The sequence below is a fragment of the Somniosus microcephalus genome, chromosome 15 (genome assembly GCF_052327205.1).
Source record: "Somniosus microcephalus isolate GS21.2 chromosome 15, FLI_Smic_1.0, whole genome shotgun sequence".
Classification (NCBI taxonomy): Eukaryota; Metazoa; Chordata; class Chondrichthyes; order Squaliformes; family Somniosidae; genus Somniosus; species Somniosus microcephalus.
The window spans coordinates 11,680,859-11,707,905 of NC_141001.1; the positions used below are offsets into that span (position 1 = coordinate 11,680,859).

The window sequence follows — 27,047 nt, forward strand, 5'->3', positions numbered from 1 at the left end:
GCGATTCCCGCCGACTCTCGCTCCACACTGAGGCCTACCTGGTCTCTTGGAGCCTTTTATACAGCAGCCGATCCGCGATTCCCGCCGACTCGCGCTCCGCACTGAGGCCTACCTGGTCTCTTGGAGCCTTTTATACAGCCGCCGATCCGCGATTCCCGCTGACTCTCATGCCGCACTGAGGCCTACCTGGTCTCTTGGAGCCTTTTATACAGCCGCCGATCCGCGATTCCCGCCAACTCTCACTCCTTAGGTCGTGAAAGGTGCTACATCAATGTAAGTCCTTTCATTTTCTTTTTAAGTGAAAAATCTTGGCACCTTGGCCCCGATATTAATGGGAGGGTGGGAAGGGTGCGGTGGAGCCCAGTAGTGGGTAAGTCCGATAGCTGGTGAAGAACCAGCAAGGCCGGGGATGTGAAGGCTTTACCGAACCTAACGACCGGGCCTCATTTAAATAAATCAACACAGACTCCCACCTGACATCTAGCCAGATTGACTTCCTGGCTGGCGGGTGGGAGCACAAAATAGTGGCAGGAGACTACAGCTGGGGACCCATGGCAGCGGACCCTGGCTGTCAATGGGGAGGAAGGCTCGAATGAAGCATAAAAGGCTTGGGGCTGCAATCGGGAGAGGGCAGCATTACAGAGATTGGGGCTTCAATCGGAGCTGGGGAGGCCAAAGGCTTCTAGGTAAGTTTCCCCTCCCCTGATTGGCTGAACAGTGCTCACCTGATCCCAGCCGGCACATCGCACTAACTACGCCGCTGGGTCAGGTTAGCACAGCGCGCCGACATCAGAACCGGGCCACTGACAGGAAATCCACTGCGGGCCAGGTTTCAGATGTCGGCGCGCCGGGTAAGTGCACATCGGGGGGTTGCACGCGCGGCAAGCCCCTGACATCAAGTTCTGGGCCATTGTGAATAGCTGGGGTCCTAGCACCAATCCCTGCGGTACCCAACTAGTCACTGCCTTCCACTCGGAAAAAGACCCGTTTATTGCAACTGTTTGCCAACCAGTTTTCTATCCAAGTCAGTACCTTTCCCCCAATCCCACATGCTTTAACTTTGCACGCTAGTCTCTTAGGCAGGACCTTATCGAAAGCCTTCTGAAAGACCAAATACACCACATCCACTGGTTCTCCCTTATCTATTCTACCAGTTACATCCTCAAAAAATTCCAGTAGATTAGTCAAGCATGATTTACCTTTTGTAAATCCATGTTGACTGTGTCCGATCCTGTCACTGTTTTCCAAGTGCTCTGCTATTATATCTTTTATAATGGACTCTAGCATTTTCCCCACTACCGATGTCAGGCTTACCGGTCTATAATTCCCCGTTTTTTCTCTACCACCTTTTTTCAATAGTGGGGTTACATTAGCTACCCTCCAATCCATGGGTACTGTTCCAGAGTCTATAGAATTTTGGAAGATGACCAGCAATGCATCTACTATTTCTAGGGCCACTTCCTTAAGTACCCTAGGATGTAGATTATCAGGCCCTGGAGATTTATCAGCCTTCAATCCTGTCAATTTCCCTAACACCATTTCCCTACAAATATTGATTTAATTCAGTTCCTCCCTCTCATTAGACCTTATGTTCCCCGACATCTCTGGGAGTTTATTTTTGTCCTCCTTTGTGAAGACAGAACCAAAGTATGTATTTAATTGGTCTGCCATGTCTTTGTTCCCCATTATAAATTCCCCTGATTCTGACTGCAAGGGACCTACGCTTGACTTTACCAATCTTTTTCTCTTCACATATCTATAGAGGCTTTTACAGTCAGTTTTTATGTTCCCCGCAAGCTTACTCTCATACTCTATTTTCCCCCTCTTAATTAATCCCTTTGTCCTCCTTTGCTGAATCCTAAATTGCTCCCAATCCTCAGGTTTGCTGCTTTTTCTGAGATAATTTAAACATTTGCGGCATTGCATCCAGGTCCTCCTGACCACATTCCTTCTTGTGACCTCTACAATGTGCAACCAGGCTGTGTTGGTCTCCTGGGGAGATCTCTTCCATCCACCAGAAGGCAAGTGGACCTCCCTGCATGCTCTGACTCCCTGCATAAGCATATGGAGGGAGTCATGGGAGAACCTGGATGCAGCCCTCTGCCTCTGTGCAGTCATTATCAGTGTTTGCAGCACTCCAATGCCTGTAGTGCACTGACAGCACTATGTTAGATTAAACTTCAAATGTAATGTGGCCACGGTCCCTTTCAAGGTCCCGGCTGAAAACGCGTCATGAGTGACGTCACCAGACCCACTCCATCTAATTGGCCCGTGTAACATGCTGGGCAGGCTTAATAGGCCCCATTAAAGATAAGTTCATTTTGAACAGCGGGCTGGAGCCAGCAGCGGGGTTGCGACCCCCCATAGACACCGCCCACACCGTAACCCCGGAGGTAGGCAAAATTCCGGCCATAGAGTACAAAAGCCAGGAAGTTATGCTGAACCTATATAAAAAACTAGTTCGGTCCCAGTTGGAGTATTGTGTCCAATTCTGGGCACCACACTTTAGGAAGAACATGAAGGCTTTGGAGAGGTTACTGAAGAGATTTACAAGAATGGTTCCAGGGATGAGGGATTACAGTTACGTGGATAGACTGGGGAAGCTGGGATTGTTCTCCTTAGAGCAGAGACAGCTAAGATGAGATTTGATAGAGATGTTTAAAATCATGAAGTGTTTAGATAGAGTAAATAAAGAGAAACTGTTTCGAATGGCTGAAGGGTCGATAACAAAAGGGCACAGATTTAAGGTGCTTGGGAAAAGAACCAGAGGCGACATGAGGAAAAACTTTATTACGCAGCGAGTGGTTAGGATTTGGAGTACACTGCCTTATAGGATGGTAGATACAGATTCAATAGTAGCCTTCAAAAGGGAATTGGATAAATACTTGAAGGAGAAAAAATTGCAGGGATATGGGGAAAGAGCCGGGGAGTGGGATTAACTGGATTGCTCTTCGAAAGAGCTGGCGCAGACTCGATGGGCCGAATGGCCTCCTTCTATGCTGTACTCTTCTATGATTCTATGAGGCCGTGACTTTTGGGAGTATGTGTGTCAATTGGAGATTAATACTAATGTATTGAGTCTCATGACACCTGGTCAAAAAGTTCCCAATATCACTAAAATGGATGTCTGAGTGATTATTATTAGGTGTGTGTGGTTTTTTTACGTTTAGAGTCACAAAATAAAATTCAATTTCAAGGACGAGGTAGTAGAGAAATTGGTTAGGATAAAAATAGATAAAGAGTGGGTACTTGAAAGGTTGGCAGCACTCAGAGTAGAAAAATCATTTTACCCTAGGTTACCGAAGGAAATAAGCGTGGAAATTGCGGAGGCTTTGGCCGCAATCTTCCAATCCTCCTCAGATATGGGAGTGGTGCCCGGAGCCTGAAGGATTGCAAATTTTACATCCCTGTTCAAAAAAAGGAGGGATAAACCTGGAAATTATAGACCAGTGAGCCTAACGTCGGTGGTGGGGCATCTTTTAGAGATAATAATCTGGGACAAAATTAATTGGCCCTTGGAAAACTATGGGTTAACATATGAAAGCCAACATGGATTTGTTGAAGGCAAATCGTGTTTGATTAACTTGATTGAGCTCTTTGATGAAATAATGGAGAGATTAGCGACCAAATAGGAAGCTTGCATGTGGAGGCGGAAGACGTGGGTTTGGTTCTTAATGAATACATTGCGTCAGTCTTCACAAAAGAGAGGGACGATGCAGACATTGTAGTTAAGGAGGAGGATTGTGAAATATTAGATGAAATAAACATAGTGAGAGTGGAAGTATTAAGGGGTTTAGCATCTTTGATAGTAGATAAATCGCAGGGCCTGGATGAAATGTATCCAAGGCTGTTAAGAGAAGCAAGGGAGGAAATAGCAGAGGCTCTGACCATTATTTTTCAATCCCCTCTGGCTACAGGTGTGGTGCCGAAGGACTGGAGGACTGCTAAAGTTGTACTGTTATTCAAAAAAGGAGAAAGGGATATCGAGTAATTACAGGCCAGACAGCCTAATCTCGGTGGTGGGAAAATTGTTGGAAAAATTCTGATGGACAGAATTAATCATCATTTAGAAAGGCACGCATTAATCAAGGACAGTCAGCATGGATTTGTTAAGGGAAGGTCGTGTCTGACTAACTTGACTGAATTTTTTGAAAAGGTAGCAAGGAGGGTTGATGAGGGTAATGCATTTGATGTAGTCTACATGGATTTTAGCAAGGCTTTTGACAAGGTCCCACTTGGCAGATTGGGCAGAAAAGTAAAAGCCCATGGGATCCAAGGGAAAGTGGCAAGTTGGATACAAAATTAGCTCAGTGGCAGGAAGCAAAGGGTAATGGTCGACAGATGTTTTTGTGACTGGAAGGCTGTTTTCAGTGGGGTTCCGCAGAGCTCAGTACTGTACTAGGTCCCTTGCTTTTTGTGGTATACATCAATGATTTAGACTTCAATGTAGGGGGTATGATTAAAAAGTTTGCAGATGATACAAAAATTGGCCATGTGGTTGATAGTGAGGAAGCTGTAGACTGCAGGAAGATATCAATTGACTGGTGAGGCGGGCAAAAAAGTGGCAAATGGAATTCAACCTGGAGAAGTGTAAGATAATGCATTTGGGGAGGGCTAACAAGGCAAGGGAATACACAATTAACAATAAATGGTAGGATACTGAGAAGTGTAGAGGAATAGAGGCACCTTGGAGTACATGTCCACAGATCCCTGAAGGTAGCAGGACAGGTAGATAAGGTGGTTAAGAAGGCATATGGAATACTTTCCTTTATTTGCCAAGGCAAAGAATATAAGAGCAGGTAGGTTATGCTTGAACTGTTCAAAACACTAGTTCGGCCACAGCTAGAGTACTGTGTCCAGTTCTGGTCACCACATTACAGGAAAGATGTGATTGCACTAGAGAGGGTACAGAGGAGACTTACGAGAATGTTGCCAGGACTGGAGAATTTTAGCTACGAGGAATGATTGGATAGGCTGGGGTTGTTTTCTTTGGAACAGAGGAGGCTGAGGGAAGAATTGATTGAGGTGTATAAAATTATGATAGAGTGGATAGGAAGGACCTATTTCCCCAAGCAGAGAGATCAATAACCAGGGGGCAGAGAATTAAAGTAATTTGTAGAAGGATTAGAGGGGAGTTGAGGAGAACTTTTTTTACCTAGAGTTGGGTGGGGATCTGGAACTCACTGCCGCAAAGGGTGGTAGAGGCAGAAACCCTCGTCGCATTTAAAAAGTACTTGGATATGCACTTGAAGTGCCATAACCTACAAGGCTACGGACAAAAGCTGGTAAGTGGGATTAGGCTGGATAGCTCTTTCTCAGTGGGCACAGACATGATGGGTCGAATGGCCTTCTGTGCCATAACTTTCTATGATTCTATAGTGGATGAGGATAGTGCAGTTGATGTTGTATACATGGACTTTCAAAAGGCGTTTGATAAAGTACCACATAATAGATTTGTTAGCAAAATTGAAGCCCATGGGATTAAAGGGACAATGGCTGCATGGAAACAAAATTGGCTAAGGGACAGAAAGCAGAGAGTAGTGGTGAACAGTTGTTTTTCAGACTGGAGGGAAGTATACAGTGATGTTCCACAGGGTTGTTAATAGGACTACTGCTCTTTTTGATATATACTACAGACCTGGATTTGGGAATACAGGGCATCATTTCAAAGTTTGCAGATGACACGAAACTCAGAAATTAAGTAAACAATGAGGAGGATAGTAACAGACTTAGGAGGACACAGACAAACTTAGGAGGACATAGATAGACTGGTGGAATGGGCAGACACATGGCAGATGAAATTTAATGCAGAGAAGTGTGAAGTGATTCATTTTGGTAGGAAGAATAAGGAAAAGCAATATAAACTAAATGGTACAATTTTAAAGGGAGTGCAGGATCAGAGAGACCTGGGGGTGTACGTACACAAGTCTTTGAAGGTGACAGGACAAGTTGAGAAGGCTGTTAAAAAGCATACAGGATCCTTGGTTTTATAAATAGAGACATAGGGCTGGGTTTTACCAGCCCTGAGGAGGCGGATTTGGAGGCGGGACTGCTGGGAAAGTCAAAAAGAATGGGAGCGGGTCCCGAACCCGCTCCCAACCCGCCTCCAACCAACCTTCCTGGGAGTCAGGTCCCTGATTTGTGAAGGGACCTGACTCCTAGCGGTGGGAAAAGGATTATAGCCACTTAACTGCCTGTTAACAGTAGTTAACAGGCAGTTAAGAGGCTTTTTCCAATTTGTAGACTTCTGCTGCGGGCTTCCTGATGTTGTGGAACCCTGCCAGGGTAAGTGAGGCGTGCTGTGGGTCTGTTGGACTGTTGGTGTACAGATGACAGCTGCAGAAGAGGTGCGAAGGATGCAATAAGACACTGGTGAGTATTAGAGGTAAGGAAATGTTGGGAAAGTCATTTTTAACGTGTTTAGATTTTTCTGTAGGTTCCAAGCTTTGAAGTGTTTGTGTGGCCTCACCTCAATGGGAGAAGTGACAGATCGCTTCTGTACCCTCACCTGCAGCTGCCACCTGTTTCATCCTAAGGAGAGAGTCATTGGAGAGTCTGGGTGCAAGGGCTCACCTTTGTACAGTGATTGTCAGTATTTGACAGCACCTCAATGCTGTTAAACACTGTCACATCATCTGTCAAAAATTTATGGTTCATGTGCCTTTAATAAAACCGGCAGATGAAGCATCATCAACTGATGTCATCTGACACCGGCTTTCTCTTAATTGGCCAGCAAGCCCGCAGGGTGGGCTTAACAAGGCCAATCAGGGGAAAATAGCGTCTATGTGTCGGACGTCACTGGGGGTGGGACTAAAACCCAGAAGGCAGCAGTCCCGCCCCCAACTCGTCTTGGTGAGTAAAATCCAGCCCATAGAGTACAAATGCAAGGAAGTTATGCTAAACCTTCATAAAACACTGGATATTGTGGCAAATTTGGGCACCAGACTTTGAGAAGAATGTCAAGGCCTTGGACAGGGTGTAGAGGAGATTTACTAGAATGATACGAGGGATGAAAGACTTCAGTTATGTGGCGAGCCTGGAGAAACTGGAGTTTTTCTCCTTAAAACAGAGAAGGTTAAAGGGAGATTTGATAGAAGTGTTCAAAATCTTGAAGTGTTTTGATAGAGTAAATAAGGAGGAACTGTTCCCAGTGGCAAGAGTGTCAGTAACCAGAGAACACAGATTTAAGGTAACTGACAAAAGAACCAGAGGCGACATGAGAAAATATTTTTTTATGCAGCGAGCTGTTGTGATCTGGAATGCATTGCCTGAAAGGGTGGTGGAAGCAGGTTCAGTAATAACTTTCAAAAGGAAATTGGATAAAAACTTGAAGGAGAAAAAGTTGTAGGGCTATGGGGAAAGAGCAGGGGAGTGGGAATAATTGAATAGTTCTTTCAAAGAGCCGGTACAGGCACAATGAGCCAAATGGCCTCCTTCTGTGTTGCATCATTTTATAATTCTATGAAAACCTTAAAATAAATACCAATGGGTATATTTTTCCTTGTTTGCTGATGTTAGTGAAAAATTCCGTACAAGTTTCTCTGGTTTTTACTCCTCCTGATTTCTTTGCTAACAATGATTTACGAAAAATATACTCCCATTATATTGAGGGTCTAGAGAGCGTGCAGATTAAATTCAAATCCTAGGGGCTAGATTTTCAGTTGCTTGCGCCAGCAGTTAGCGCCTTAAGAGAAGTGATTTTCGGGCGCTATGCGTGTAGCGCCCGGGCGCAGCGCAGTTTGCGCCCCGCCCCAAATTAAGTTGCCCGTTAGCGCCGGTGCAAAGTTTAGCGGCCGCCCGGATGCGCGCGCAGAAAATGACGTCACATCCTCGTGCAACGCCCTTTGGCCGCCCCGAATCCAAACTTCAGTCGGACCGCCCCATTGTGCGGCTGGCGTCCAGAGCGTTTGTAAAATGGAACGCAACACACCCTGGGGAGCGCACATTAAAGGGCACTCCTCCTGCACTATAAAAGGCAGTCGTCGTCGTCGTTGTCCTCCTCCTCCTCCTCCTCCTCTCCCCCCCAGACTCTGCCTTTGAAAAAAACACATGCACCCTTCCCCTTTAAGAGCTCACTGGCACCAGAGTGTCTGCCGTGCGCTGCGCCCGAGCTCGGGTGTTGCGCTCTGCACCGCCGGCTTAACGCCTAAAGATAGTAGTGGAACGCCTCTTTTAGCACTCCACCAACCTCTTAGGGCGAAGCCACTGAATTTCCGGCAACGGGGCGCTACTTTGGGGCGGGCGCTAACTTCGGGCGGGCGCTAAGGTTAGCGCCCCAAAACTGTCTATACTGAAAATCTAGCCCTAGAGCTCTTAGTTGTGAGGATTAAATCCCAGAATCTTTGAAGAAATGTAGGCTTAGAGGGGAAAGGATTTTAGCTTTCATGATGAGGGAATTGGATCAGACCAATGGATATTTAATTGAGATGGATGGATGCTTGGAGGTCATGCTGATAAAATCTGGGGACAAAGAGGTTAGATAACAGGAAGTATTTATATTCACAAAGAGTCATTGCCCTCTGTAACAAATGGCTGAGACATATGGTAAGTGCAGAGTCACTACAGTCCTTGGAATGGAAGTTAAGGAGATCTTGAGAGAAGAGGGCATATCCAGCTATCGTGGATGAGCTGCTAGTTACATGAATCCGAGCTGAATCATGGACAACTCCGATCTCCTGGAGCTTGCTTGATTGGGCTTCGGCAGTCAGAGAGAAATTTCCCAAAGATTATCCTGAATTGGCTGCAGGTTTTTTTTCTGGATTTTTTACCTCTCCCAGGAGGTGGCACTGGTAAGGGGGGCTGGGATGGACAACGTGCAAGATTGCACTGTGGGCTAGAAGGAGTTGGACTGATAGGTGTGATGGTCTTTCTTCGTCCTTCTTGGCTGAATATGATTTACATGTATTAAAAACCATGTAGAGTGCTGTGTTAACTTACCACATGTACAAACTGGACAACAGTGCCCATCTGGAATCTTTGACACCATTTTAAAGCCAAGTTCGCACATAATTTCAGTTGGAGAACAAAGGTTGCTGTTGCACCCTAGAAATCACAAGATATACATGAGTCAAATCAAATCATTGTAAATGACTGTCAAGCTATTTCAGGTTTTAAGCCCCTTAATTTAATGCATAACATATAGTTGTACTTCTTGATTAATTTTATGTTCATCAAAGCGAGTGACCTGAGTGCTGAGGAAGGAATAGTTTACTATTTTTGGAAAGACAGTGTTGGCACCAGAAATTCTGAAGGCAGCTAGAGGATAAGATAGATGCAGAGTAGAACACTCTCCACATTGCCCCATCAGATACTCCAGGTTAGCTGCAAAGTATGATAGCTGCAGAGTGAAGCTCTCTTTGCAGTGCTCCATGAAGCACTCCCATATTCAGTACAGTATGAATTAAATGCTCTCTGGAGTACCCACAACTAAGGTATAATAAAGGTCAGGTGCAGATTAAAGCTCCCTTTAATCTGCCCAACAATGGGCCAAAAATCCATGGCTCTAAGTTTTGCAGGAGTACATCGGATGGGCTACAAATTAGGCTGCAACCTGGATATGCCACATTAAGATTGAATATCCAGGATAGCCTTGTGGGAGCTGAAGCCTCTGCTCATCCCAAACAATGATGTGGAGGGGGAGAGCTGGGATGGGGATTCCTTACGTTGGGAGTTGTGTCTTCAGTGGCATCCAGCATAGGTTGCGATATGCCTGGTCTGACCTCCGTGCCAAATGATGCATGTGGGGTCAAAGAAAAGGCTTCATTGAGGCCCTCTTGGTGGCCTACAGAGGGCAGCTAAGGGATTCTTTTGGGGGTGTAACCTGGCAGCCCACCCCCACCCTGACATTCTTCAGCCAGCAGGCACAGTAGCTGAGCCCCGAGTGGCACAGGTTCCCCCCATTGGTAGGCAAATTAAGGAGCTTCTCCCTGCCTCTTGTTAGTGTCGGAGGTTCCCAGTGGGCGCAACTCAGTAGCTAGTTTGGGTTTGTGCCTGCCAGAGATCTCCAGCACATGACCCCATCATGGGAGGGATACTCATTTGCATAGAGATGGCATTTTGGGAACCCGCCTGCCCCATCCTGCCGGAGACTCCGACACCTGGTCACTATTAGAGAGGGATGGAGCCCAGGCACGCTATATATATCTTAGAGCCCCTATACATTTCTTACCCCAGTTGGTCATTCCATTTTCCAGAACAGCTATTCTTATGTCCTCTCTGAGCAGGAATAGCAATTAATGGAAATCTTTACTGAATTATGGGTAGTTTTCTGTGGAATTGTATGCAATAGGAACTGGATTAAGACTGCCAGTCCTTACAGATGGCAGGGAAAAGAAAATCTCATCCCTATTTTATCTGTGCTAAGTTTACCAAAGAAATTGTGCTAACCTGCAGTAACACCACACCTCACTACTCATTTAAGCTATAATAAAATGGTATAACATAGACAATGTTAAACAAACTTTCAAAAAACACAATGGGGGAAAAATTCAGTTGGTTGCGCCTCCCATTAGCGCCTTAAGTGGGTGCTAACAGGACGCAAACCAACTAGCGCCCGGGCGCGGCACTGTTCACGCCTCCCGCAAAATTCAGCGGGAGGTTAATGGTGGTGCTAACCGGTAGCGCCCTGTGGCGCTGCACCGCTGGCGATGACGTCATTGGTGTGCGCAGCGCCCCGCTCACGCCCCAGCCACGATCTTCGGGAGCACCCCCTGACTTACCGCTGGACGCTATGTCCAACGGGGTCAGGGGGGCGTACCTGCGGCCGGGGAGGCGCAATTTAAAGGCGAGGTGCGGGCCGGCCATTTTTGTTGCTGTCCGCCTGCCAGCACCTGCCTGCGCTCCCGTCCCAGACCTCCTGAAGTGCCCCCCCCACCACCCCCCGCGGAGTGCTGGCTGCGCTCCAAGAGCCCGGCACTTCTCTTGAGTGCCGGGCTCTTTTGCCTGCACTCCCGATCCCCGGGGACCCAGCTGGGCCCCAGGTCGTGCTGCACAAGGCCCCTCCCCTTTAAGAAGGGGAGGAAGGCCTGCAATACCACGGCGCAACGTGGTGCAGCGTGTGGCGCTGCGGCACATAACGCCGCAATATTGACTCACAGCGCCCCAAGAGGGATGCGGGGTGCTTCCAGTAACGCCCCGCTTCCCTCTTGGGGCGCAACCACTCAATTTCCGGCGTGGGGACGCTAATGTTTCTGGGGTGCTACTTTTAGCGCCCCGGCGAAGTTTGGGGCGCTACTCAATTTTTAGCCCAATGTATATTATTTTAACAATTATCAAAAAATGTAACTGCAAGGCTGAAGCATTAAAATCTATATTTATGGAATGGTAGTCTGATTTGAGAATATTGGCATGCACTCACAGGAGTACTCGTACCTGCAGCATTATATTGCAGAAAATGTAAGCAGCTAGTAGTTGAATTGCATGAGGCTGATTTTAACCGGGCCAAATTGATGATACCAGGGCAGTAACAGTCTCAAAATAGTAGACTTAGTGCCCCATTAACGTCAACATTCCGGCCACTGACATTTTTAAAAGGGCCCACCCTATGCAGCTAGAGTGCTCAGCTGTTTCAGGTGGTAGACCTCCTTGCCATGCATATCAGGGTCCTGTGACTTACCTGCAGGCCAGTTCGACATCCGAGCTGCTAACAGAGCCAGCGAGCTGCAGTACGACACCCATTCGGGGCGTGCATCTCACCAGCAAGAAGTAAATGAGGCCCGAGCTCAAAATGGCTCATGACTCTTCACCAACTTGATGGGCGGGTGGCCAATGCGTTCCACCAGTCAGCCACCCAAAAGTGAAGATCAATCCCCTTGAGTTATTGGGATAGATTTTCAATTTGCCGCTTAGGTGTGAAACTGGCATTGTGGATCGGCCCCCTGTTATAGAAACTGCCTGATTGACTTGCAATGTCAGTTTTACGCCCCGGGTGCAAAGTTGAAAATCTATCCCACTGACTTATAATTTATGGGTCTGAATTGGAGAAGTTTCATCCACTTTCAGATTGGCTTTTGGAAAAAATACTCATACAAAAGGATTCAGACGGAGGAGAAAAATAGACAATGAGTTCTCACTTAGATTGTGTCTCATTATGTACATGGTCCAGGTTATCATACAATGATACGTCATGTGACAAAGTAACAATCAACTTACTGCACACAGTTTTTGTGCAACAATCATCATCTTGGATTGTTATATTAATATTGATAAATCCTTCTCCTTCACAGGGCATCGTGGGGAAGTTAGGACAATTGTGTGGCTGACAGATGACACGGTGTGTGATCTTGTCACAGATGCAGTCCTGGCAGTTGAACTTAAATTTTTCATTAAACTATTGAAAAAAAAATAAGAGAATAGTGATTGACCATTAGATCAGATACATTGTGATTTCTGTGCACTTATCAGATAAGATGACCATGCTGGAAAGGGGATATTTTACAATTTGTACAGCAGTAGACCCTATTACATCAACTGTAGAACAAGCCATATGCAATCCAAAGTTTGTGAGCAGTTTTATACTGTGAAAATAAGCAGATAAACATTTTTGAAAAGAGGAAAAGACCATTGCGCCTAATAAATCTGACCCTTTTTGACAGCTCTCAACCCAATCTATTTGCTTTCACACCATACCCCTCTATCCCTTCTATTACATTTTCAGTTTTTGATTATTATTTTCTTCACAGAAAGGATTTTAGAATGACAAAAGTTTACATGTTGTATTTTAAAACAAAGTTATCTCAAACAGCTTTTAAAAAAAAAACATTATAGGCATTGAAGATGCATAGGGAAGCCAGTTTGTGGAATCTTGCAGATCACAGTCTATTTCAAACTAATTCAATGGATCAATTGTCTCATTCCAAGCCTATTAAGCCAAGATGTCCTTTATTAATTTTGAGAAGAGCAGCAGATGCTTTCTATGAACTCACACCCGAAGGAAGGGGAAGAAGCAGCTGGTTTTATCGAGAGACCTACTACTGAATCACTGAACAGAAAGGAAGTCAGATGGACTGCCCTTTGACTTCCTATGAAAATACAGAGGAATAAAGGGCAAACAGACATGGGCAGTGGGCCAGCCAACTAAGTCTGGGGAGGATGCCTGGCATACAGATGGGAAACTTGCTAAGCTCACAGCCAGCTAGAATCAAAAGACTGAGCAGGAAAAGTGAAGTGACTCTACTACTAGAGACAGTGTGGCAAATTGTTTTTCTATTTCTTGTTCTTGAGGAGGGTTCTGTATAGTTGAATCAAGGTGAAATTTGATTACATCTGTCATGTCCGCTTGCTGTCAAAGTAGCTTAATGATTCATATCTGGTCTCATCTCACTCAGTGTTTCAGATGCCTTTGAAAAGACTGGAGGACACATGTGAAAGACACAATATCCAGCTCATTACAAGAAGGTCCTATTGTTATACTCCTGGGTTACACTATTGTATTATTCAATATTTGGCAGTACTGGCACACGCCTGAATGTAAGATGCTCAGAGAATTACAACTTATTTACAGCACAGAAACAGGACCATGCCAGTGTTTATGCTCCACACGAGCCTTCTCCACCATTCTTCATCTAACCCCATCAACATCTAGCTTCCGCTTAAATGCATCTATGCTATTTGCCTCAGCTGCTCCTTGTAGTAGCGAGTTCCACATTCTAACCACCCTCTGGGTAAATAAGTTTTTCCTGAATTCCCCATTGGATTTATTCGTGACTATCTTATATTTATGGCCCCTAATTCTGTTCTCACCTGCAAGTGGAAACATCTTCTCTACGTCTACCCTATTAAACCTTTTCATAATCTTAAAGATTACCCCTCAGTCTTCTCTTTTCTAGAGAAAAGAACCCCAGCCTGTACAACCTCTCAGTTCTGTTATCATTCTAGTAAATCTTTTTGGCACCTTCTCCAGTGCTTCTATATCCTTGTTATGATATGGAGATCAGAGCTGTGCACAGTACTCCAAGTGTGGTCTAACCAAGGTTCTATACAAGTTTAACATAACTTCTCTGCTATTCAATTCTATCCCTCTAGAAATGAACCCCAGTGCTTATTTTTGCTTTTTTTATGGCCTTATTAACCTGCGTCGCTACTTTTATTGATTTGTGTATCTGTAAACCTAAATCCATCTGTTCCTCTACCGCATTTAGACACTTATTTTCTAAGGGGTATGTGTCCTCCTTATTCTTCCTACCAAAATGTTCTACTTCACACCTATGAAGTTCATTTTCCAATTACATGCCTATTCTGCAAAATATTAATGTCTTCCTGTATTTTGTTGCCGTCCTCCTCTGTATTAACTACACCCCGCAATTTGGTGTCATCGGCACATTTTGAAATTGTACTTCCAATTCCCAAGACCAAATTGTTTATGTAAATGGTGAACAACAGTGGTCCCAGAACACCATATCCCACCATTTGCCAATCTGAGTAACTACCTTTAACCCCTACTCTCTGTTTTCTGTTTTGTAACCAGCTTACTATCCTTTCTGCTACTTGACCCCAGACTCCGACCTTAGTCATGAGGCTACTATGCGGTAAATTATCGAAGGCATTTTGGAAATCCAAATATATTGGCTGGGATCTGAGGAGGTGCGTTGGGGGCGGGACTGCTAGTTTCCTGATTCTAGTCCCGCCCCCAGCAACGTCTGACGACCTGACGCTATTTTCCTCTGATTGGCCTTGTTAATCCCGCCCTAAGGCTTGCCGGCTAATTAAGGGAAAGCCAGTGTCAGATGACGTCAGTGCATGACGCTTCAACTGCCGGTTTTGTTAAAGTCACAGGCCCCATAATTTTTTGACAGATGAATTGTCAGTGTTTGACAGCATTGAGGTATTGTCAAACACTGACAATCACTGTCCAAAGGTGAGCCCTTGCATCCAGGCTCACCAATGCTGCATCAGCAGGCTGAAAATGGGGAAAAGCCTCTTAACTGCCTGTTAACTACATATTAACAGGCAGTTAATTGGCTCTAATCCCCTTCCCGCCACTAGGAGACAGGTCCCTGCGCGAGTCGGGGACCCGCCTCCTGGGAAGATGGTTCGGAGGCGGATTGGGAGCGGGGTTGGTACCCGCTTCCCATTTTCCCAGCAGTCCCGCCTCCAAACCCGCCTCCTCAAGGCTGGGAAAATCCAGCCCTTGAAGCTATCAACTCATCAGCTGATTCAATGGCCACTGACCTCCCTCCCGTCTTAGCTTCATAGACGAGGTCTAGGCACAATGGGAAACCAGTGGGCAACCTGTCAAATCCAAAAAGCTGGGGAAGAAACATTTATAAGTGGCTGTAAACAATTCACTAATGATTTTAATTGCCTCCCCCCGCCCCGCACCTCGCCACTGCCTGTCGGGTCTGCTCAGTGCTGGCAAACCCGACATCGGGAAAGTTCAGTGTGTGCATTTTGACAGCAGGTTCCTAACAGCTGACCCGCCACCCACAGGATGCTGCAGATTTTTACACAAGTCTCCATTCGGTCTGACCTCATTAGCTCTTTCACCATTGACAGATCGCTTCTGTCATCTCTACTTCACCTGCCATTTATTCCATCAGCATGGGTGCTCTTGAAACTCTCACCTTGGTCCTCAGAATACCCCAACGATCAGCCCCGACACTAGCATCACCAGGCACACCAGCATCACCAACAACACCACCAACTTTCTCTGCAATCACCTGATGCCGCACAGGACAGAGGGCATCAGTACCTGACCATATTGCTGCTCAGGTGGCCATGGCCACATTTACTTCACTTGATGCTGTACACCCTGGCTGCCATATGATGCGCCAGGTTGGCACCACGCCACACCAATTTTATTATATTAAAGGCGCTATATAAATACAAGTTGTTGTTGTTATATTTCTCCTGGACTCTATTGATCACCGTTTTAAATGTTTCCCACTTCTGTTCTATTTCTATGTTTGTCAGTAAATTTTTCCAGTTTACTTTCCATAGTTTCATTCTCATCCCCTTAAAATCAGCTTTTTTTCAATTTATTATTTTGGCCTTTGTCTTACTTATGCCCTTCTCTTTATCTTAAACCTTATTATGTTGTGATCGTTATTGCCCAGATGTTCTCCTACACTTACTTCTTTTATCTGTTCATTTCTCATTACTAGATCCAGCAGTGCTCTCTCTCTTGTTGGGCATTTTACATACTGGGTAAGAAAGGAGTCCTGCAGACCTTGTAAAAACTCCATTTTGCTGCCTCTTCTTGCCAGCTTATTTGGGGGTAGTTAAAATCTCCCATGATTATTATTCTATGTTTTTTATTAATAAGAACATAAGAACATAAGAAGTAGGAGCAGGAGTAGGCCATACGGCCCCTCGGGCCTGCTCCGCCATTCAATAGGATCATGGTTGATCCGAATCTAGACTCACGTCCACTTCCCTGCCCTCTCCCCGTAACCCCTAATTCCCTTATCTGCTAGGAAACTGTCTATCTCCATTTTAAATTTATTTAATGTTGCAGCTTCCGCAGCTCTCTGGGGTAGCAAATTCCATAGATTTACTACCCTCTGAGTGAAGAGGTTTCTCCTCATCTCAGTTTTGAAAGGGCAGCCTCTTATTCTTAGATTATGCCCCCTAGTTCTAGTCTCACCCATCAGTGGGAACATCCTCACCGCATCCACCCGATCAAGCCCCCTCACAATCTTATATGTTTCGGTAAGATCGCCTCTCATTCTTCTGAACTCCAATGAGTAGAGTCCCAACCTACTCAACCTTTCCTCATACGTCAACCCCCTCATCTCCGGAATCAACCGAGTGAACCTTCTCTGAACCGCCTCGAGAGCAAGTATATCTTTTCTTAAATATGGAAACCAAAACTGCACGCAGTATTCCAGGTGTGGCCTCACCAATACCCTGTATAACTGCAGCAAGACTTCCCTGTTTTTATACTCCATCCCCCTCGCAATAAAAGCCAAGATTCCATTGGCCTTCCTGATCACCTGCTGCACCTGCATACTAACTTTTTGTGTTTCATGCACCAGGACCCCCAGATCCCTTTGTACTGTAGCACTTTGCAGTTTCTCTCCATTTAGATAATAACTTGCTCTTTGATTTTTTCTGCCAAAGTGCATAACCTCACACTTTCCAACATTATATTGCATCTGCCAAATCTCTGCCCACACATTTAGCCTGTCTATGTCCTTTTGCAGGTTTTTTATGTCCTCCTCACTCACTGCTCTCCCTCCCACCTTTGTATCGTCGGCAAACTTGGATATGTTGCACTCGGTCCCTTCCTCCAAATCGTTAATATAGATTGTAAAGAGTTGGGGTCCCAGCACAGACCCCTGCGGAACACCAGTAGTTACTGATTGCCAGCCCGAGAATGAACCATTTATCCCAACTCTTTGTTTTCTGTTAGATAGCCAATCTTCCACCCATGCCAGTATATTACCCCCAATCCTGTGATTTCTTATCTTGATCAGTAATCTTTTGTGTGGAACCTTGTCAAATGCCTTTTAGAAGTCCAAATACACTACATCCACTGGTTCCCCTTTATCCACCCTGTATGTTACATCCTCAAAGAATTCAAGCAAATTTGTCAAACATGACTTCCCCTTCATAAAACCATGCTGACTCTGTCCTATTAAATTATGTTTATCCAAATGCTCTGTTACTGTTTCCTTAATAATGGACTCCAACATTTTGCCAACCACAGATGTTAGGCTAACTGGTCTATAGTTTGCAGCTTTTTGTCTACTTCCCTTCTTAAATAAGGGTGTTACATTAGCAGTTTTCCAATCTGCCGGGACCTTTCCTGAATCCAGGGAGTTCTGGAAAATAATCACCAATGCATCCACAATCCCTACCGCCACTTCTCTCAAGACCCTAGGATGTAGGCCATCAGGTCCGGGGGATTTATCCGCCTTAAGTTCCATTATTTTACTGAGTACCATCTCCTTAGTGATTTTAATCGTGTTTAGCTCCTCCGCCTCCCCCCCCCCCATTGCCCCCTGTTTGTCCAGTGTCGGGATATTTTTAGTGTCCTCTACTGTAAAGACTGATACAAAATATTTGTTCAGCGTCTTTGCCATCTCCATGTTCCCCACCACTAGTTTCCCAGTCCCATCCTCTAAGGGACCAACGTTCACTTTAGCCAACCTTTTACTTTTTATATAGCTGTAGAAACTCTTGCTATTTGTTTTTATATTTTTTGCTAGTTTACTTTCATAATCTATCTTCCCTTTCTTAATTATTCTTTTAGTTATTGTTTGCTGGCTTTTAAATGCTTCCCAATCTTCTATCCTCCCACTAGATTTGGCTACTTTATATGCCCTTGTTTTCATTCGGATACTATCCTTTATTACTTTACTAAGCCACGGATGGCTGTCTTTTCTTTTATTCCCCTTTTTCCTCAGTGGAATATATTTATCTTGAAAGATGTGAAATATCTCCTTGAATGTAGACCACTGCTCTTGTACCATCTTACACTTTAATCTGTTTTCCCAGTCCACTTTAGTCAATTCTACTCTCATACCTTCATAGTCTCCTTTATTTAAGCTCAGTACGCTGGTTTGAGATCCAAATCTCTCATCCTCAAAATGAATTTGGAATTCAACCATATTATGGTCACTTATTCCAAGGGGATCCTTTACTAGGACATTTTTTATTAATTCTGTCTCATTACACAGGACCAGATCTAAGATTGCCTGCCCCCTGGTTGGTTCAGTTACATACTGCTCAAGGAACCCATCCCTAATACACTCTATGAACTCTTCCTCAAGGCTGCCATGCCCAATTTGATTAGTCCAGTCAATATGAAAGTTAAAATCCCCCATGATTATAGCTGTTCCCTTATTACAAGCCCCAACTATTTCCTGATTTATACTCTGACCAACAGAGTTGCAACTGTTAAGAGGCCTATAGACTACGCCCACAAGTGACTTTTTCCCCTTATTATTCCTTATCTCCACCCAAACTATTTCACTATCCTGATCCTTTGACCCAATATCATTTCTGACTATTGCAGTGATTCCATCCTTGATTAACATAGCAACCCCACCTCCCTTCCCTTCCTGTCTGTCCTTCCTAATTGTCAAATACCCTTGTATGTTTAGTTCCCAGTCATGATTATCTTGCAGCCATGTTTCCGTAATGGCCACCAGATCATACCCATGTGTAGTTATTTGTACCGTCAACTCGTCAATTTTGTTACGAATGCTGCGTGCATTCAGATAAAGAACTTTCAAATACGTTTTCTGACAATTTATTCCTGCTTTTACCCCTTTTACTACTTTACCTTTATCATTATACATTCTGTCCCTTCCTGACACACTCTGGTTTTTAATTCCCCCACTGCTACCTTGCTCTATTGCCTTCTCCGCTGTCATTTTTATTTTTCGCTCTCTTAAAACCTCCCCCCACTAATTAGTTTAAAGCCCTCTCTACAGCCCTAGTTATTCGATTTGCCAGGACTCTAGTCCCAGCACTGGCCAAGTGAAGTCCGTCCCAATGGAACAGCTCTCTCCTGTCCCAGTACTGATGCCAGTGTCCCAGGAAGCAAAATCCATTTCTCCCACACCAGTCTTTGAGCCACGCATTTAACTCTCTAATTTTATTTACCCTAGCCAAATTTGCACGTGGCTCAGGTAGTAATCCAGAGATTATTACCCTTGTGGTTCTGCTTTTTAATTTGGCCCCTAGCTGCTCAAACTCCCTCAGCAGAACCTCCTTCCTTGTCCTATCTAAGTTGTTGGTACCAACATGGACCACGACAACTGGATCCTCCCCCTCCCACTCCAAGTTTCTCTCCATATATATGTCACATATTTGTTTACGTATTTCTTCCTCCACTTCCTTTCCACTATTAGGTGGTCTGTAGTATACCCCTATTAGTGTGATCAATCCCTTCCTATCTTTTATTTCAATCCATATGGATTCTGTTTCTAATCTACTGCCATTATATTACCTGTAATTAGTACAGCTACTCCACCTGCCCTTCTTCCTTTCCTACCCTTTCTGATTATGTTATAACCTTAAATATTTAGTTGCCAGTCCTAACATTTATGTAGCCATAGTTCAATTATTCCTACTACATCTGGTTCCTCGCTATGGATTATTGCCTCCAGTTCCCCCGTTTTATTTTGGATGCTGTGTACATTGCTGTCCAGTCAGTTTAATTCATCTTTAATAGTTGTTCCTTTTATTTTATTTTTAACAGTCCTTTTATATTTCTGTTTTATTGCGGCAGAGCCACTAAAGGACTCAGATCGTTTGTATATAATTCCCTTTAACAACATGTTAGCTACAGCCTGAGTCTGTATCTTTATTTATACTGTTTACTTGTACAGAGCGTGATTACTTTAACAGCGCGAGTAAACACGATGACGTCATGCCGTACATCACGTGATTCCCCCACTGGCAGGAAGAACGTCATGACGTCATGACGTCAACCAAGGGACCAGCCAGCAGTCCTCGTGGAGCCTCCGAACTAAATAGACCTACACTCGATGTTCTCCTGCAGTTACTTGTTTAAACCTGTTAGTTTCCATTAAACGTCATTTTGTTTAAGCGCCTGAGTGGACTTCAGTCTTTGGATAGGAACTAGACATTCCTACATTGGTGACCCCGACTTTTGCGAACGGTTTTCGCAGAAGATAATCAACATGGAAACGAACGCCGTTACCTTAAAGCTACCGCAGTTCTGGGAGCAACAACCAGCCATGTGGTTCATCCAGGCTGAAGCCCAGTTCGCCATCAGGGACATCATTGCGGATCAGACCCGTTATTATTACGTGGTCTCCGCCCTCGACAGCGCCACAGCCTCGCGGATCGTCAGCCTACTCGGTAGTCCGCCTACTGATCGCAAGTATGACACCTTAAAGGCGCGGTTGCTGCAGGTTTTCAGGCTCACGAAGTCGGAGCACGCCTGCCGGCTGCTCGCGATGCCCGGCCTCGGGGACTCCAAGCCGTCCGAGCTCATGAGCCAGATGCTCACGCTCCTCGGGTCCGAGCCGGAATGCTTCCTCTTCAGGGAGCTATTCCCCAGCCTACTCCCAGAGCAAGTTCAGGCTGCCCTAGCCAGGTCCGAAGTCACAGACTGCGCGGAACTTGCTGCCGAAGTGGACAAGATTTTCGCGGTGACACAACAGCACTGCGCGGCCACGAGGCGCCCATCCCCCACAGACGCTGCTCCAGCTCCTCAATCAGCGGGGTTGTGCTTTTACTACACCCGTTTTGGCGCGAAAGCAAGATGCTGCCATCTTCCCTGCAGTTTTTTGCACAAAAAAAAATCTACAGCCACCCTGGTGAAGGAGGACAGGGTCTAATGAGCGCCCCGCAGCTGCGATGGCCATCGGAGATTCAGGGAAGCTTCTCTTCATCACCGACTCCCTATCTGGTCGACGTTTCCTTTGCGACACCGGGGCGCAGTGTAGCATCCTACCTGCGTCAAATGTCGATGTACTAGCTGGGGGCCATGGCCCCGCCCTCGCGGCGGTTAATGGCGCGGCCGTTCGGACCTTCAGAAGGCGGCGGGTCCAGGTGTGTTTCGGCGGCCAGCGTATCCCCTGGGAATTCATCACGGCCAAAATCACGCAGGCCATCCTTGGGGCGGATCTTTTGTGCGCCAATGGCCTCCTGGTCGATGTCAGGCACCGCCGGTTGATCAATGCGGCCACGTTCCACTCCATCCCATGCCACCGCGGTAACGCCGTGCCACGCACTGTCTTCTGTGCGTTCCCACCTCCAGACGACTTCACTCGGTTCCTCGGAGAGTTCCCCAATCTGACCAGGCCCACTTTCTCCTCCTCGGCTACAAAACATGGTGTGGAACATCACATCACCACCACCGGTCCCCCGGTTTACGCACGGGCCCGACGACTCGAACCCGGCAAGCTCGCAGCTGCGAAAGCGGAGTTCGACACGATGGAGTGGCTGGGGATTATTCGCCGGTCGAATAGTCCCTGGTCTTCGCCTCGCCACATTGTTCCGAGACCCGGCGACGGATGGCGGCCATGCGACGACTACTGATGCCTGAATGACGCCACTACTCCTGATCGGTACCCGATCCCGCATATCCAAGATTTCTCGGTCCATTTGGTGGGAAATAGCTTTTATTCAAAAGTCGACCTCGTCCGTGGTTACCACCAGGTCCCCGTGCACCCGCAAGACGTCCCGAAAACCGCAGTCATCACCCCATTCGGCCTGTTCGAATTTCTGCGGATGCCATTTGACTTGAAGAACGCTGCACAGGCTTTCCAGCGCTTGATGGACTCCGTGCTTCGGGACCTAAAATTCCTCTTCGTCTACCTCGATGACATCCTCATCGCCAGCCCTAGCAAAGAGGAGCACTTCTGCCATTTGCGCACCCTCTTCACACGCTTCAGTCAACACGGTTTGATTATCAACCCGGCCAAGTGCCAGTTCGGCCTGCAGCGGATTGATTTCTTGGGCCACCGCATTACATCAGACAGCGCAATCCCCTTACAGACGAAGGTCGAGGTGGTTACATCTTTCCCGCACCCGCAGACCATCAAGGCCCTACAGGAGTCCCTCGGGATGGTCAATTTTTATCACCGGTTCGTCCCTAAGGCGGCTCTGCTTATGCAGCCCTTGTACGAGGCCCTCAAGGCCAAGTCCGGCAAGGATCTGATCAGCTGGATGGCCGAGATGGACCGGGCATTCGTCGACACCAAAGGCGCCTTGGCCAACGCTACCATGCTGGCGCACCTGCTTCCAGGTGCCACCATTGCCCTTACCACCGACGCGTCGGACTATGCAATCGGCGCACTGCAGGAACAGTGGGTGAATGGGACATGGCAACCGCTGGCGTTTTTCAGCCGTCAATTACGGCGAAACGAAAGAAAGTACAGCACTTTCGACCGGGAGTTGCTGGCCCTTTTTCTAGCCATCCGCCATTTCCGGTTCTTACTAGAGGGACGTCCGTTCACGGCTTATGTGGACCACAAGCCACTAACGTACGCTATGGCCAAGACCGCCGAACCGTGGTCAGCTCGGCAACAACGTCACCTGACGGTTATTTCAGAATTCACCACGGACATTTAGCATGTGTCCGGCAAAGACAACCTGGTGGCAGATTGCCTCTCCCGCGCGGCTGTGCAAGCAGTCCAACTCGGAATCGACTACGCCCTCATGGCTGTGGATCAAGCCTCGGACCCAGAGGTCCAAGCATACAGGACCAGCCCCTCTAGCTTCCAAGCGGCCGACGTCAAATTCCATGCCACAGGCACCATGCTACTTTGCGACGTCTCCATGGGAGTTCCCCGCCCTATCATTCCAGTCGCCTGGCGCCGAAAACTGTTCAACGCCATACACGGGTTGTCACACCTTGGCATGAAGGCTTCGCAAAGGCTGATGTTGTCAAAATTCATCTGGAAGGGTATGCACCTGGATGTCCGCGACTGGGCCAACACCTGCGTGGTTTGCCAAAGGTCAAGGTACAGCATCATGTAAAAGCTCCATTGGCTACCTTCGCTGTTCCGGAGCGTAGATTCGACCACGTGAATGTGGACCTCGTGGGGCCGCTTCCACCTTCTCAAGGTTTTACACACATCCTCAGAATGGTAGACCGCACCACTAGATGGCCAGAGGCAGTTCCTTTGGTTTCCACCACTTTGGCAGACGTGGCCAGAGCTTTCATCTCCTCTTGGGTTGCTCGTTTCAGGGTACTGGCGGACATCTCTTCCGATCATGGACCGCAGTTTTCCTCTGAGCTCTGGAACGCTGTGGCTCAGGGGCTCGGCACCAAACTACATCGAACCACCGCCTATCATCCACAGGCAAACGGCCTGTGCGAGCGATTCCACAGGTCTCTCAAAGCCGCTCTGTGGGCCAGTCTTCAAGGCGCGGGATGGGTGGACAGACTTCCCTGGGTCCTTTTGGGTCTTCGTACGATGCCCAAAGAAGATTTACAATCGTCCTCGGCGGAACTCGTATATGGCCAGCCACTACGAGTACCAGGAGATTTCCTCCCGTCTCCAACAGAGCCATGGTCCGCATCCCAGCAACTCGTCAGCCACCAGGAAGCGGCCAGATGTTTCGCTCCAGTGCCTACGCCGCATCACGGCTTACAGAGCTCCCACGTCCCAACTGAGCTGAAAAGCGCTGAGTACGTGTTTATCCGCCACGACGCTCACCAGGACCCGCTCAAGCCTCCTTACACTGGTCCCTTCCGCGTCATAGAGCCGGGAGACAAAACCTTTTCGGTCGATATCGGAGGCAAACCCGACCACATATCGGTTGACCGGCTGAAGCCCGCACACTTAGACCTGGACCGCCCAGTCGAGATCGCTCAACCGCCAAAACGGGGCCAACCGCCCACAGTCGCCGTGCCAGATCCACCACAACCACCCGCCAGCTCGACCACCGTCCATCAGCTTCCACTTCAGGGTTACAGAAGTCGCTCGGACAGGCTTGTCAGGCCTCCTCGCCGTCTCACTTTTGCTGTTAAAGACAATTCTGGGGGGGCGCATGTGGCGGAGCCACTAAAGGACTCAGATCGTTTGTATATAATTCCCTTTAACAACATGTTAGCTACAGCCTGAGTCTGTATCTTTATTTACACTGTTTACTTGTACAGAGCGTGATTACTTTAACAGCGCGGGTAAACGTGATGACGTCACGCCGTACATCACGTGATCCCCCACTGGCGGGAAGAACGTGATGACATCATGACGTCAACCACGGGATCAGCCAGCAGTCCTCGTGGAGCCTCCGAACTGAATAGACCTACACTCGATGTTCTCCTGCAGTTACTTGATTAAACCTGTTAGTTTCCATTAAACTTTGTTTTGTTTAAGCGCCTGAGTGGACCTGTCTTTGGATAGCAACTAGACATTCCTACATTATAACTGTATTTGTTCCCTGACTGTTTATGTTACCCTTGTTCCTTACCTTGGTCTGACCTTTACTCTCATCTCCTATCTAAGGCAGACTCAAAACTTGTACCACCTTTCCTCTCCCCAAATGCATCTAATTGTTTCTTGAATCCAGTTATACTGTCCATTTCAGTAACTCTCCCTGTTAATTTACACCACAAGTTTAATATGTTTTATGTAAAATATTTGACTTCCCTTTTTACTTTTAACTTTCTAATTTTTAACTTCTCATCCTCCTAATTGAACTATTGATTTCTATTAATTGAAAACTGGACTGTGACTTCCCAAACTCATTTCACACAGGGTCCATGCACCCGGCAGAGAGAAAGGACTTTGATTCATCACTCTGAGCTTTTTTCAAACTCAGATCCTAGCGGGAAGCCATACTCAAAGGGAGAGCAAATCAGAGATGGGTCTACAATGTTGTAGCGCTGATTCTCTGACCTGCTGGGAGTACATCATTATTGAATTTACTTTAACTTGCTGAATAATCTAGTTATCCTGAACTTTCAGAATACAGCCCTTAATCTGTGCACAATAACACAATTGAAGTAAACTTATTATTTCATGCCTTTTGTAAATATTATTTACATTGCAATAGAAAGAAAGAACTTCATGACCTTAGGTCTTCCCAAAGCACTTTACAACAATGCAGCATTTATGAAGTGTAGTTAGTGTTGCAATGTAGAGAAACACAACAACCAATTTGCAAACAGCAAGATCCACAAACAGCAATGATCATATAATGCGTTTTTGTGATCTTGAATGAGGGATAAATGTTGGCTTGAACACTTTGTAAAGTGCTCTGGGATCTTTTATGTCCACCTGAGAGGGTAGACAGGGCCTCGTTTTAACGTATTTAAAAGACAGCACCTCCGACAGTGCAGCACTCCCTCAATACTGCACTGACTTAGAGGTGAGAATGCTACCACTGAGCCAAGACTGACACCTAATAGCAATGATACTGCTATGTAATATTACAGGCATATGTATATCATCCAATATATAACAATAAATCAATTTATAAATTGCCTGTTATCCCCATTCAAGTAGTAAAATAAGTATACTGTACTTGGGCAAATAATCAAACAGATATGCTTTAGTGACAGTATGGGCTCGATTTTCATTGAGCCGTGGAGTCGGGTTTGGAGGCATGTGGGGGGTTAAAATCGCAAAAACTGGCGGGCGGGACCCCTCCCGCCTGGTTCCCGACTCGGAGCAATTTTAACTCAGGCGTGTCTGATGGTCCCGACTCCGTCCCGCATCCAACAGGCGGGACTGCTCTTTAAGGCCCTTAATTACCACTAAATGGCCTCTATAATGCTATTTTAACAGGCCCTTGCAACTTTACCCCCTTTCCCACGTAAAACACGCCTGGTGGGAATCACGAATGTGAAACCTGGTGGGAGCACTATTGGATTGCTGACTATCAACTGCAGGTCAACCATTAAAGAGGAGATTTGATCAGCCATCATTTGCAGGTGGCAGGACTTAGTGGTCTCAGGTCTGGGGCAACTTTTACAAGGCTTAACCACACCTGTGGAAGGTTGGAGCCTCATACCCATCTCCAGTGTGGCCTCCTGGGAAACCCCTCTCGCCACCTTCACTCAGCGCTTCCTCAACGGAGGCATATACCAGAAGCATGGGAGCCATTTATTTCCTTCCCATCTGGGCATTAGAGGAGCTCGAGCACCAGCCGCGGCACCAGCAGAACCAGGAACAACAGCAGCACCAGCAGCAGCAGCAGGAGCGCCAGCCTGCTGCTCACCCACCTGAGGCTGCACAGGCCAGAAGGGGCCAGCGTCTGGAAGCCCGTCGGCGCAGGAGATACTCCCCAAACAGGGTCAACAGACGCAGGGTCACCTATCTCAATATGTCTGAGCAGCAGTGCCAAAGGCGGCTCCGACTTTCGCGAGAGGTAGTGACTGACATCTGCGCAATGCTACAGCAAGACCTGCTGCCCAGAGGATGAGGTGGACAAGCATTGCCAGTGGCCGTCAAAGTCACCACCGCACTCAACTTTTTTGCCTCAGGCTCATTCCAGGGATCAGCAGCAGACATCAGCGGCATCGCCCAGGTGTCCGCACACGCTTGCATCACGCAGGTAACTGATGCCCTCTTTGCCCTCATGCACAATCACATCCATTTCACCAGGGATCGAGCAAGTGTCACGGCGCGAGCGGTTGTATTAGCTCATCTGGCAGGCTTTCCAAGGGTGCA

The 27,047-nt window shown here is 46.7% G+C and overlaps 1 protein-coding gene across 1 annotated transcript in view; it reads right to left on the reverse strand.

The window, feature by feature from the left end:
• LOC147106542 (uncharacterized) overlaps positions 1–27,047 on the reverse strand; it is a 100,576-nt gene that overhangs the window by 19,101 nt on the left and 54,428 nt on the right. The window contains exons 11-12 of the mRNA XM_086007495.1: positions 12,151–12,328; positions 8,938–9,042 (exon numbers count right to left, since the gene is read on the reverse strand). Of these exons, the coding sequence (XP_085863621.1) occupies positions 8,938–9,042; positions 12,151–12,328 (283 nt within the window). The remainder of the gene's footprint in view (positions 1–8,937; positions 9,043–12,150; positions 12,329–27,047) is intronic.